The following is a 13906-nucleotide window of genomic DNA, read 5'->3' as shown; positions in this document are numbered from 1 at the left end:
TTATCAACTTCTATCTTCTATATCTATATATGATAAATATATCTATATTATAATTATATATTTATGCATTTGAAACTTATAATCTAATCTATATTTACATCAATATTTATATTTTATTATTATATATAAAAACATGATTGACGGTAAATTTTTTATATATATTGAAGTTAATAATAAAGAAGCATTTAATTCAAGAAATAATATATTTTTTTAAAAAAAGTAATTTTCAAAGAAGTGTGAATTATCTGCAAGGGTTAATTTTTTATATTATAAGAATGTTAGATCTTTGTGTTGGTTCGAAAAAAAAAAAATTTACATAATAAACTTTTTTTGTTATAATGATTTTTATTACATATAAATAGCACATGATAAACATTTTAACTCACTATTATATTATTAAAATTAAATATATGATAATTATTAAAAAATTAAAATAAAATTTTTTTTATTTTTATAATATTAAAAATTAATTTATTACGAACAAAAAATATATATAATAAATTAAGATCTTAGTTTTTTATTTTTTAAAAAAACTTACAAAGATTATATTCATGAAATTTGAAACGTAATCTTTGATTAAAATAAATAAATTTTACAAAGATTATATTTTTAAAAGTATAAATGTAATCTTTGAATAAAAAAAAAATTTACAAAGATAAAATTTATGAAAGTAGATACGTGTTCTGTAATTGAAAAATAAAAATTATGTTTCTAAAATTAAAACATAATTTTTTTATTAAAAATAAATTCATGTCATTATCTAGTAAAAATAAACTGTCATGTAATAAAAATAAATTATCATGTAAACTATCATGTCATTGTCTGATACAAGTAAATTTGTCTCTTCAACGTTTTTATTGTAACATGACATTTAAATATTACGTTTTTTATTAAAGAAACTAAGTATTTGTTAGCAAATATTACTTTTTTTTTTTTGTTAAAAACACAATTAAAACTATGTTTATAATATTATATCAATTAATACGTTTATAATATAATAAACATCCTTTATATAAAAATATATTTTTTATTTTATTATTATTTTAATTGATATATTTTGTTTCATATATAAAAAAATATAATACTTTTTAAAATAAAAAATTCAAAAATATAAATTTTATAACATCTATTACGTTTGTTTTTTTTAAAAAATGATATTTTTATATCTAATATATTACGTATTTAATGGTGTGCAAGATGTTCAATCTTATTGCTAAGATTGCACCTTTACTCAATTGTATAACCATGAATGTCCATTTTTGTATTAGAATGGATCTCAATTTATTAAATAATTATATTGAATTTTAAAGATAAAATAGATAAAAAATTATTATTGAAGTTAAATGTAGGATAAAATTAAATTTTATTTTTGAATTTTAAAAAATTACAAAAAAAAGTAAGTTTTTTACTCTAAAATATTTGGATACTATTGAAAATTTTAAAATATTATCAAGAATGAGATGCTATGAATAAAACCTGAGAATTAAATTACAAAAAACAAGATTTTGAGAGAAAATTTAGCTTTTCTCTAAATCAAACGCCTCAAAAAATTATAGATGGGATTTGAACTTTTAATTTCTTGATGAGATTTGAATTTTCTTTTTATTAGATGTTAATTCTAAAAAATATCATATTAACCAAATAAAATAAGCGTTCGACTGTTGAAAAGCTTTTTGATTAATGAAAATTGATATTAATAAAAAAGTTTATTAAATGCTAAATGACCGGGAGATAGCCCCACGACGTCCAGATTAGCAGTTTTTTTTACTTCCCAAATGTGAGTACGCGGCACTTCGATCCCCACTCTCACTCTCCCAAAACCCCAACCAAAATGCTGGACCGAGCCGTCTCCTCCCGCCGCTCTCAGCCCCACTCCGACTTCGACTTCCCCTCCACGAGCGCGTCCTCCGCCGTCTCTTCCGATACGGAATCCGACAACTTACTCGCTGACGAGTCCAAAACCAAGAAACCACGACTCTATCTCTTGGCCAACAATTATATTTCTCCCTTGGGACTCGTCAAGTCGCCGTGTCTTTGCCTCTCTCTCTGCCTTCTTTTGAGCGCTTTCATGCTTTTCTCTTTGATGCTCAACTCTCGCTCCTTCGTTTGCGTTTCGTCTTATGACCCGACTTCTCGTTCCAGTTTATTCGGTCTCGATGGGCTGGACTCTGATTTCGGATCCCTCGGCGTTCCTTGGTGTAAGTTTTGTTTTTATGATTTTTTGGGTTTCTCGATCGGATCCGCCACTTTCTTTATTTCTTTATTTTTATTTTCCTTCATTTTCATGATGCGGCGCCGTTTCGTTGCACATTTATGATAAATTTACTTGCTTTGCTTCATTCTTTCGTTATTAAGCTATGCTGTCACTATTTTCTCTTGATTATTAGAACCCTAATTGGTGATTAGATCAAACGTTTATTTGTTTGTCAAAGTGATTAGAATATTGGAACTATTCTTTTCGAGTGCAATTAGATAACTAAATAATTTGAACGTACTATTAGATCTTCGATTTTTGATGCATTTATTAGAACTTAAATAGAAATGTTGGGTGTTTTCCTAAATAATTAGTCATGCAACAATCAATTTGAAATTTGCCTAATTGGCTCTTAAATCTTTATTTAGTTAATAGGAAGCTGTGGTTCCATGTTCAACCTTCTTTATTGATTCTTGTTCGGTGGCGCTTGTCAATAACTAATCTTAGATTTCCTCCTGGTCAATTGTTATACAGTATGAGTTTCTATTGTTCATGTCAAATCAAGGTTGTTTTAGAGATGTCAATCTTACCCATACCCAATGGAGAATCCGACTTTTTACCCAAATGGAGATGGGTATTATATTGTGGGTATGGAGATGGGTATTATATCGTGTATATAGAGATGGAGATGAGTATGATTTTAAATTTTTATTGGGTATATTGGGATGGGAACAGGAAATATAACACCTGCCTTGTACCCATACCCATATCCTACACATATACTTATATATATTTAGTAAATAAATTTTTTATTAAAGAATATAAATTATTATTTTAGATTAATTAGAATTAATATATTTTTATTGAAAAATATATATTAATATATATTTATAAAAAATTACTTTAAAATATAAGATAAAAATTAAAAAAGCTAAAAAACTAAATTTTGGTTTTTATTTTTTTAAAAAGCTATGGGTATGGGGATTACCCATACGCATTAAATATCCGCAGGGATGAGGGTGGGAATAAATTTAAAATACTTGTTGGGTATGAGTACAGGGATGGGTATAATAGAAAAATCTAGAGATGGGTTGGGAAATGCTCTATCCTCCTCATACCCTACCCATTGACATCCTTAGGCCATTTGCATTTTATCAATATTTCACCTCTTGTTGTTACAAACTACATTATGGTTCTTTGCTTGTTTTTGTGGAAGTTTATGATGTTAAAAATTGACTTATTTGTTGAATATCATACTTGATTGGATTTTTTATTTACTTATTTATTTTTCATGCTAAAGTCTTAAATCATAACTCTCATGGTTTGCACCCATTTAATTCATATCCTTGGCAAAAGGCAGATCGAAACATGGAAAAACAGTTGAATGGACATCCAAAGATTTAATCAAGGGCCTGGAGGAGTTTGTACCAATATATGAAACGCGTCCAATCAAAAACAACATGCATGGGATGGGTTTTGACCACAGCTTTGGGCTCTGGTTCATTGCCCGGTGGCTAAAACCAGATATAATGATTGAGAGTGGTGCGTTCAAGGGGCATTCCACTTGGGTTCTGCGGCAAGCAGTGCCTGATGCACCAATTATCTCACTCACACCCCGGCATCCTGAGAAGTACTTGAAAAAAGGGCCTGCTTATGTTGATGGAATTTGCACATACTTTGCTGGAAAAGATTTTGTGGATTATGGAAGTGTTGATTGGAAGAGGGTGCTGAAGAAACATGGAATTTCTGATATTAATCAGGTTCTTGTCTTCTTTGATGACCATCAAAATGAATTGAAAAGGTACTTAATGCATCTAAGTATTGGTGATCTTCTCCTTTAATAAGTTTTAGATTTTACTTGTGCTTGTTTAAGGCTACTTAATGTCTCGGTTTTTTCCTTTATGGTTTTGAGTTTATTGTGCTTATTGTTGGGATGTGCTTTCATGAACAGGCTAAAGCAGGCATTGAAAGCTGGCTTTCACCATCTAGTTTTTGAAGACAATTATGATACGGGGACGGGAGATCATTATTGATTGAGACAGATATGTGACCAGTTCTACATAAGAGGTAGATGCTCCCACAACTTTTTTTTCCTTTTTTTCCTTTCTCAGTTTCTGAGTATCCTCTCATTTGCTACACTTTGGCCCATATCCACTTTTATCTTCTGTCATTTTGTCTGTAATTTATATCCATGATTTTCTTTCTTGTGCTCCCCTTATTTGCCGTGCCTTCAGTAAGATCATCAGTGGATATCTGATTAGGAATTCTATGAGTTTGAATACCTATTTTCTCCATAAATCATATAAATCTTTAGAATGTGTCATCATTGTCTTTGTCACGCGATTAAATAATTGAATGGCTTTCCCTGATTTTGGCCTTTGTTATTATCGCTTCTCCTCCTAAATGTGCAAGCATTTCTAATGCAAGTCCTTTTTGTTCTTCTTCTCATTCTTCAAACTGCTGCTTAACCAACAATTGCATTGTGAGTTCTAACTATGCAGTGAATTATCATTCATTGCCAGACCAGACTAGAGGGTTCAATGCTGTAGTGAGGCTGTTATCTCTTGATTGGTTCTAATTTGCTTTTCTGCAAGTTTATCACTATTGAATCCATGCCAGTCAAAACATATGTAAACTGAAAATAAGATTAGTTATACTTCAATAAAGCTAAAATGAAGTTTTCCTTATATCAGTTCATAAGTTAAAAAGACTGGGGTCTTAAAAGTTATGATTACTCTTTTAAGAGTAACAAGACCTCATATTCTGGTTTTTCTCATATGACTTTATTTCTATCGGTAGCTTTGTATATTATTTTATTTTGTTGTTGCTTGCAGTTAGATGATAGTTAAGGGGTAAATTATTTATGAATATGATCTCTTGCTACAACAAAGAAAAGATTTCAGGTTGTATCTTGAGGAATTCTATCATTTTGTGGGTCTTGGTATTTCTCTTTAAAACTCGATTTTGAGTTCCTTATGTAGTTTACTAAGTGCAATGATAGTTTATGCATAAATTTTAATATAAACTATGGTATGTTTGAATCTTTCTTTTCTGAGGCTGTTTTCGTTTCTTTACCTAATTGTGAGCTTTGTTCATTCAGGAGGTGGCCATAGCTGCTTTAGGGATAGTGATGAAGCCAGGATTAGATCAAAAAGAAAGAAATTCTGGGAGAAGGCTGTGGATATAGATGAACTTTGTGGGCCACAAGAAGCATGGTGGGGTGTTAGAGGGGGGATGCGGGATAACTTTAACCACAATAAGTCTGCCATCTCTTACAATGAACATTTTCAAAATAGCAGGTTTGTTGAATCAATTCTTGATGTTTATTGGGAGCTGCCACCCGTGGCTGGTCCATCCCTCACCCACCAAATTCGTTATGATCCTGCTCGTGCACCTACTCCTATTGTCGAAGATGGCAGGTATGGCTTGTTTCAGCGGCTTGGTTTAGGCAGGCTTGAGAGATCTGTATTTAATGGATATACGCAGATGGTGTATCTGCAAATTTCCAAACCAGAATCGTGAAATCATCCATGATCAGATCTGGTTTAACTTCACTGGATGAAACTTGTGTCAATATTTTTCATTTCCTCATAGCAAGTTCAGATTGTTTTCTAGTTAATTTAAAAAACGTTATATCCAATTTTTAGGATCATACCCTATGATGTCTTTCCAATGTAATTTACTGATGTGACCGTCAATGTTTTCCACTTCCTATCCAAAAAAACAATATAGTGATCTTCATTTGGAAAAGCTGGGCTCGGTGAATTAATTTTGTTGATTTACTTGAATTCACTAACTTAATTAATTTTTTTATGTAAAACAGAGTATCTTTTATTGTTCATTTATAAAAATTACAGTTAAGAGCTGATCAGCTTCAATAAATTTGTGGTCCAATGACAACAGTTAGTATCTCAGAGTTGGTCCACACAGAGAGAGCATCTCCTGCTTCAAAAATTGCTTCCATGCTTCGAACTTGAATTCTGCCCAAAAGATACCATTAATTCATGTATTTATAGAAGCAAAAATCCGCTGATTCGTGTTATAACCCTAATTATGAAGAAATAGTGCCAAAGTAGCATGAAACAATCAAGCAAGTTCCTGACTAATCAGTAATCCATAAAGAAAATATCTCAAACAGGGTACACTTCTGCGTTTGTTCTAATCAGAATGCATAGTTTGAAATGACGGGATTAAGGGCAACAAATCAATGGTTTTTTTTTTTTTTTTTTTTTTTTGCCTTTTCTATTTTTTGTCTGATTGATTAGAAAGAGAAACAGATTGGCAATCTGCGAGGAATCATCCATTTACACAGTATAGAAAATACACAAACGGAGAAAAAGATAAAAGAAGACATGTAAACCAGACAACCTTAAATAATTGGATATGTCTCCAATGCCATCATCCGTCCGATAGAAGCTTTTTTTTTTTTCTCTAAATTCCACTAAATACATCAACCTTATGATATCTGAAAACATATATATAATTCTTGAGTAAAGTGCTCTACTGATCATCCTTAAAATTCTGGAGTTCTGAAGGCTTCCTTTCTTTTTGGTCTTCAAGATGCTTTTGCATTAATTCTGGTTCTTGCATTTCACCATGGCCCTTGGAGCTGCAAGCAGTCAAATGGACTCACTCAAATATCAGGATGATTTGAATATAACACTCAAGGAAATAAAATACGTGCACAAAATTTAAAGCAAGATAACTCTTTGCCTATAAATTTTAACTAAAATTGGGGGAAAAAAAAAAAGAGAATGTAATCGAATAGTTGGCATTTCTGCTCAAAGATGTTAAAGTTGGACTGATGATTAAGGAAAAGAATGCCAAACTATGATGAATTTTATTTAATAAGGGAATACCGAATACCTAGTCCAATTGCCTCTGAACCTTTCATTATCCTTATTCTCATACACGAATCAGTGAACATCCTGAGTAACAAAGATAACAAGATAAGGGAACCTATCATCATAATGAATAAATACAGTAAGATGATAAACAGTTGCAAGAGATCAGATTGCAGGAACATAAATCAATTAGGCTTTATTTTATAAAAAGTGATACATTGCAATGTCAAGTCGCGTAACAATGCCGAGGCCATTTTTTAATTTTCATTGCCTCTGGATCTTTCCAATCAACATTGATATTAACTCTTAACGATCATAAACAGGAAACGACTGTTGATAATTTAAGTCTATTGCCTTGACGCTTTGCAAATTACACGGTTTAGCATAAAAACCACACCCCACCAAGAATTATCAAGATTTTGAAAAGAATATATAAAGTGTTATCCAGGAGGAAAAGCACTTACTCCCATGGAACATCGCCGACAAGCATCCAATCACCGTCTTTGTCTTCATATGTCATCATGTACTCTGATCCGTGGATAAGGTCCATCAAACGACTCTCACTGATACCATCTCGCATGGGTAGCCCATGGGAACTGCACTGCCCTGAATCACAGTCATCCATACACACAGTTAATACGGAGGCATATCACTTAAAATCATTGTACTACAATTAACCAATCATAATTTAGAATTGTGTAAGGTCCGGATGGATCCCACATTTATAATGTGAATTGGATAATTGGATAGAGTAGAGCTATGTATGTGTGAGAGATAGGCCAAGTATACCAATTGTAAAACAGCTGAACATCTTCTCCAAAGCTGATGACAGTTCCATATAGTTTTTGAAGGTCTTGAGGTCAACCTTCCTCAGGTATGGTGCTCCATCCATGCTCACCTTTACATAGAGGCAACCGGCAGCGTCATCGCTGTTCTTTACCAAATTAGAGGCCATGGTATTCTTCCGGAATGAACGAATTGGTGGCCATCCTACAACCTGTGCCCTGTTAAAGAAATCTTGCTCAATAATTGATGTAAAATTATACACTAACCTGCTGTTATACAAGTAAAAATAGGCCAAAGAGATCCAAATTCCCAACAATTAGAGAAATAAGCGATGAAATTTAGAAGGATGCAGAGCTCGAAAACTCTAAGAAAAAGGCCCTCTGCTTCATGGACTTTTCAGACAAACTGCCAAATGAAAGAGAATAGGATTTAAATATGGACAATCAGATGCAAGCTTGACATTGTCTAAAAAATTGTGGTGCCATCAACAGCATAAAGAAAACGTTTTTAAGCTACAATGGCTAAAATCTATCGTTAAGGAACACAACAGATAAAGCAGATAACAGAAAATCAAAACCATCTCAACAAATGTAAAGAAGCCAAAAAAAATAAAAAAGAAGTTTGAAGTTAAACATACTTTGCAACAGGAGCACAAGCATGCTCGTTTGCAGGAGGAACAAGATTCTGCTTATCTTGAACTTGCTTTGGAGACTGGGTAACAGTACCACCAACCTCTTTCATGGCAGGTACAGATACCCTTACTTGCTGGGAATTGCTCTTGCTCTCCAAGCCACTTCTAGGAGAGGTGAAGGTAGCACCTTTAGCCAACTCAACATCAGATTTACCATTCATAGGGACCCATTTTCCATTAGACCCATTGATGGCATGTGAGAAACCCCTTTTAGCTCCAGACACCAAGTTCTTCAAAGGGCTAACAGAAAAACCATTACTTTTATCATTACTCTCCAAATCTTTGCCAAAAAGAGAGACTTTTCTCTCAGGAAACTGAGAACCTGGTAAACCAAGCCTCAGCTCAGTTTCTTTGAGATTGAGAGAAGTATTATTGATAGTTTTTCTAGTTTTTTCTTCAATGGAGTGACTAAAAGAGGAGGAAGAAGAAGAAGATATCTTCTCAGAGCTTCTTTCCATAGAAGAAGACTCTGTTAATCCTATGTAATCATGTTCTAAAGGTGTAGACATCAAAGTTTAAAACTTTGGAGAGCTTCTTTTCTTAAATATATACAACAAGCAAAATGAAGAAGAAGATGAAGAAGTAGCAGAAGGCTAATGTGAGAAGAGAGAGAGATCAAAGAAGCAGTCTGGTTAGGCTCTGGGGAGAGCTGGTTTTTTTATGAAGCAGAAAAAGAAACTCCTTTGGCCTTTCTACACCTGCTTTACTTAGTATTATAATTTTTTTTCTTTTTTCTTTTTTTTTTTTTCTAAATTCTTCTTTACCATGGCAAAAGGAAACAGAATAAAACTCGATCATAAAATTTCCTTTTTGAATTTAAGCAATATATTTGTTTTTGTAAGGGAAAAATATTACAGCATCAATTTAACATTTTTATTTAGAATTTAGTTAATTATGATCATATTTGGTATATAATTATTGTATGATAAGATAAAATGATATTATGAATATGATTAAATTAAATAATATTATATTTGATGTATATAAGGATTAAGATAAGATAATTTTATTTATTTTTTTAAATTATTATTTTTCAAAATTTATATAATTTAAATTATTTATATTATTTTTAAGGATATAATTAGATATATAAATTTAATCTCATGAATAAAAAATAATTTTCTTTATTTGAAAAGAATTGAATAATCTTATAACAAGAATGTATTAACGTTTCTTGTAATCCTTATCACATTCTTTAGATACAAATTAAATATAATAAAAAATAATTAACATTTTATTTTATCAATAATTATATATATCAAATATGACCTAAGACAAAATATACACATATTTTGTTTTCTAAATATAGATAAAGTATGGATTTTGAAATATGATATAGTTACCATGAATTTAAAGATAAAAAGTACACTTGATAATTTAAAAAAAATTAAAAAATTTTTTATATTTTTATATTTTATTGCAATCGATTGATCTCTCAAATATCTATTTTTATCGATCAAGTAAACAAAAATTGATTAATACTAATTTTTCTCTATTCGAGAGTTCAATTGAAATAAAAATAAATATTTAAGGGTTTAATTAGATAAAAATAAATACTTAAGAGTTCAACTAATTAGAAATAAAAAAATCAAAATTTGATTAATTATAAAAAATTATAAAAGATTTAAATAATTTTTTTTTTTTTTTTCAAATACTTTTTAACAATTTTACCAAAAAAATGAAAATGGTATAGTTTATAATTTTAAAAAATATATATAAATTTAACAAAATAAAAAATATATATTTATATAAAAATAAATATGATATAAATACATGAATTATCAAATTTAACAAGAAAAAATTTGCCCTAACTTTGTTTTTTTATTTTATATTCTTCTTCACAAAGAAAGTTGCAAACAAATTGTTAAAGATATTTAATGAAAGTTGCTTAATCACTTTGATTAATGAAAAGGTTGATTAATGAAACTGTGACAGGAATTATTTGTTCACCAAATTAAAACAATCTTTGTTCATTGTAGTAAATGAAATGTAATTCAATTTGGGTTTTGTTGTTTTTTTGCATCAACTTTGTAGCAGTCCCCGGTAACCTAGCAAATGTAAAAATCTTTTCAAAGTTTGATCTCAAAGCAAGATTTTAATAATTAAATATACATTCATAGGACAGATACAAAACGACGTTTTGCATTTCTCAACATCACACTGTTCTTCTCACTAATTTTTTTACGACCGCTACACTTAGCTTTTTTTTGGAACTTATCATGCTAACTTATACCCAATTAAATGGTGCATGTTAGCAAATGACAAAAAATAATAGTGAAATATTTTTAGGCAAAAAAAAAATTAAATGAATACATGTGAATATGTATTTGACGTTATTGTTTTTTATATTTGAATTTATTATAAATAAAATTTTTATCATCATAATTTTAAAATTAATTGAATTGATTTATATAATTATTTTAATATATATATTTAACAAGTTTGATTATGAATTTTTTGCATAAAAAATTTGATAATTGTAATTAAAAATCAAATATTTTATTAACAAATCACAAAATTATTAATACACTATCTCTATATTTTCCATGTAAGATATAAGTTGAATACAAAATTTTCAAAGAAAACGAAGAAATGAAACAATATAAAAAAAATTAGTACTAGAATTTTCTTTTGGGTACTATATTAAAAGAGAAAAGTTAAGGCAGCAATAAAAAATAATAATAAAAAAAAAAAAGAGGAAGAAAGAAGCAGGAGGAGAGCCGGGGCAGGGGCCGGACAGGCAGCTCCGTGCAAGATGCGGGGGAAAGGGGTAGCACGAGAAGGAAGATGAAGAACTGAGCCTGTCAAGAGTTGAAAATGAAGCACCGTGACAAAATATATTTTTCAGACCTGTGACGGTGATGATTAAAAAAAAAAAAAAAACTATTCCTTTTGTGGAGTGGAGGACAGATTTTTTTTCAACAGATTTTATTCTCTGCATTTGCAATCCTGAAGGGGACAAGATATAACTAAAATAATAATAATAACAAAATGTCTTGAAATTTTTGTTGGAAAGTTGTCATGGAACAATCAATTTGCTGTAATTTTGTCAGTTTAAAATCCTAAGCAGTAGATGTGTTAATTAATGTATTTATATTATTTTTATTTTATATATAAAATTTATTTAACTTGTGAGTATGAAAAAAATTTTTATTTTCGTTAAATTTATATTATTAAATTATTATTTTTATATTATTTTATGTTACATAATTAAGTCGTATTTAAAATTAATAAATTTACTAAAAAGGATCATTTGCCAAATCGTGGGTCATTGGTGAAACCGGAGTTAAAAAAAATAAAAAACCCTTCAACTTGGGGCTTGCCCGAACTAAGTGGCTAACCTAATCTCATCACTCATCACTGTCGTGGGGGAAACTCGAATCAAGTTACATAATTCTTCTTTCAATATTACATGAATGTTTTCTAAAAGTACTGATTTTAACAAGTTTTTCGGTTCATTAGCAGTTGCCTTGAATTACCCTTTTACTTAACTTTTGTAAATCTAAGGAAGAGCGAGAAGGCAAAAAACAAAAAAAAAAGTTTGGCAATCATCGAAAGTATTGGTGACGGTAGATCTAAGTTTTTAAGATTAGAAATTTTTTTATAAAAAATATTTTTTTTTGAAAAATTTAAGTTGACGGATCTTTAGGAGAGGTTGAGGAAAGCTTTCGGGTAAATTTTATTGACATTTCGAGCAGGTGATGGCAGCCAATTGTCGAATTTTGGATTTGTATGGCTACGAATTGAATGTGTTTTTCAACAATTATTTTTTTAATTAATAAAATTTTAAAATTATATTTATAAATAAATTAAGATATACATTTATTATATCATTATTGTAATGATTTTGACACCACCAGATATAAAGTATTTTAAAATTAAAAAAAATAAAAAGAGAATCATCATCAATTTTTGTTAGGATGTGATTGACTACCAAAAAATTTATCTTTTTAATAAAACTATAAAAGCGTATTTAAAATTTATCAACAAAATAAATTTTGGTCTACGAAAATCAGGTTGAATCCGAGAGTTAGTTACGTGTGAAGAAGGATTAGCATCCCCACAACGCCCATAAATCGGTACAATTTAATCATGCGCTATTTTCAGTATTGAATAAAATGGTTTTGACTTAAAATTTAATATTAATTCCCTTCGTTTAAAAAAATTTTTTTTTTTGCTAAAATTTTTTATTTATAAATATTGAAAAAATCTTTAAGTTAAAGAATTATCTTAAAATTCTTAAATATCTAGGTAGAATTTAAGATAATTCTTTTTCACGTGAGATTTAATACAATATTTTCTTAAAATGAAATAACACTATTTACAGAAAATAATTATTGGTGACTCTCCAACATCTAGGCAGAGTATCAAGAATTATTTTCTTTGGGAATATTATTTTTATTTTATTTTATTCTATAATATCACAAAATTTTTAAAAAATGTATTATTCTTTTTTATTATAAAATATTTTATCACCAAGTGGTAAATAAATAAATAAAAATTAAAGACAAAAGAATGCAAATAATTGCTAATGATAACATGATAACGTATGTATGTCAATGAATATTATGCAATACAAACAAATGGATTCATAAATATAATGAGACCACATTGACTCTCAAACATCTAAGCAGAGCTTAGGTGCGACTATTTATATTTAAGATCCCATTTTATTAGTATACGTTTTTATTAATCAATTATTAACTCCATTATTAAAGCGAATTAAGGACCCATTTGAAAAACTTAATGGAATAAAATTTCTTAAATACCCCCATCATCTAGGCGACATTCGAGAACAAATTACTCAACTTGAGATTTTCACACGTTTCCTTATAGTTTTGGAATGGTTTTGAGTAAGGTATTGGGTAAAGGTTTTAAAAGTTAGGGTTTCAAGATTTTAAAGATTCGGATTTTAGGGTTTTGGTTTGAGTTTTAAGGGTTTTAGGGTTTGGCTTAAGGGGTTTGGATTTTAGGGCTTGAATTTTAGGGTATGAAAGGTTTAAGGTTTTGATTTTAAGATTTGGAGATTTTTGAGTTTTGGTTTTAAAGTTTGAAGTTTGGAGTTTTGATTTTAGGGTTTAGAAAATTTAGGTTTAGGTTTCGAAAGTTTTGGGGTTTGGATTTTAGAGTTTTGAATTTAAAGGTTTGAATTTTAGGGTTTTGGATTCTAGGGATTTGGATTTAAGGTTTTGGATTTTAGGGGTTTCAATTTTAGGGTTTTGGATTTAAGGGTTTAAAGAAAACGCGAACATCTCTAAAAATCTATAATATCTAAGCGAATTTTCAGAACAAATTCGATTTTTTTTATCATTTTTCAAAATTAATTAAAAAAATCTCTCTTTTTTTTATGAAAATTTATTATTAAAAAGATAATTTATTATTATTATTATC

The 13906-nt window shown here is 29.4% G+C and overlaps 1 protein-coding gene and 1 pseudogene across 2 annotated transcripts; one reads left to right on the top strand and one right to left on the bottom strand.

Moving 5' to 3' along the window:
- Positions 1–1742: 1742 nt before the first annotated feature.
- LOC111278941 (uncharacterized) lies at positions 1743–5944 on the top strand (annotated as a pseudogene). The gene is made up of 4 exons (XR_016344032.1): positions 1743–2198; positions 3551–3995; positions 4146–4261; positions 5295–5944. The product of XR_016344032.1 is annotated as an uncharacterized LOC111278941 (transcript).
- A 432-nt stretch (positions 5945–6376) lies between these two features.
- On the bottom strand, positions 6377–9219 carry LOC111278940 (auxin-responsive protein IAA27-like). The gene is made up of 5 exons (XM_022865709.2): positions 8462–9219; positions 7828–8042; positions 7503–7644; positions 7061–7122; positions 6377–6803 (listed from the first exon to the last, which is right to left on the bottom strand). The coding sequence occupies exons 1-5, from the start codon at positions 9022–9024 to the stop codon at positions 6766–6768; spliced, it is 1020 nt and encodes a 339-aa protein (XP_022721444.1). The 5' UTR covers positions 9025–9219; the 3' UTR covers positions 6377–6765.
- Between the last annotated feature and the right edge of the window lie 4687 nt (positions 9220–13906).

This window comes from Durio zibethinus, chromosome 8, assembly GCF_047325235.1.
Source record: "Durio zibethinus cultivar Kanyao isolate XHJ-2024 chromosome 8, ASM4732523v1, whole genome shotgun sequence".
Taxonomy (NCBI): Eukaryota; Viridiplantae; Streptophyta; class Magnoliopsida; order Malvales; family Malvaceae; genus Durio; species Durio zibethinus.
Note: the sequence above shows the minus strand (reverse complement) of the source record. Positions and strands in the feature narration are given on the sequence as shown.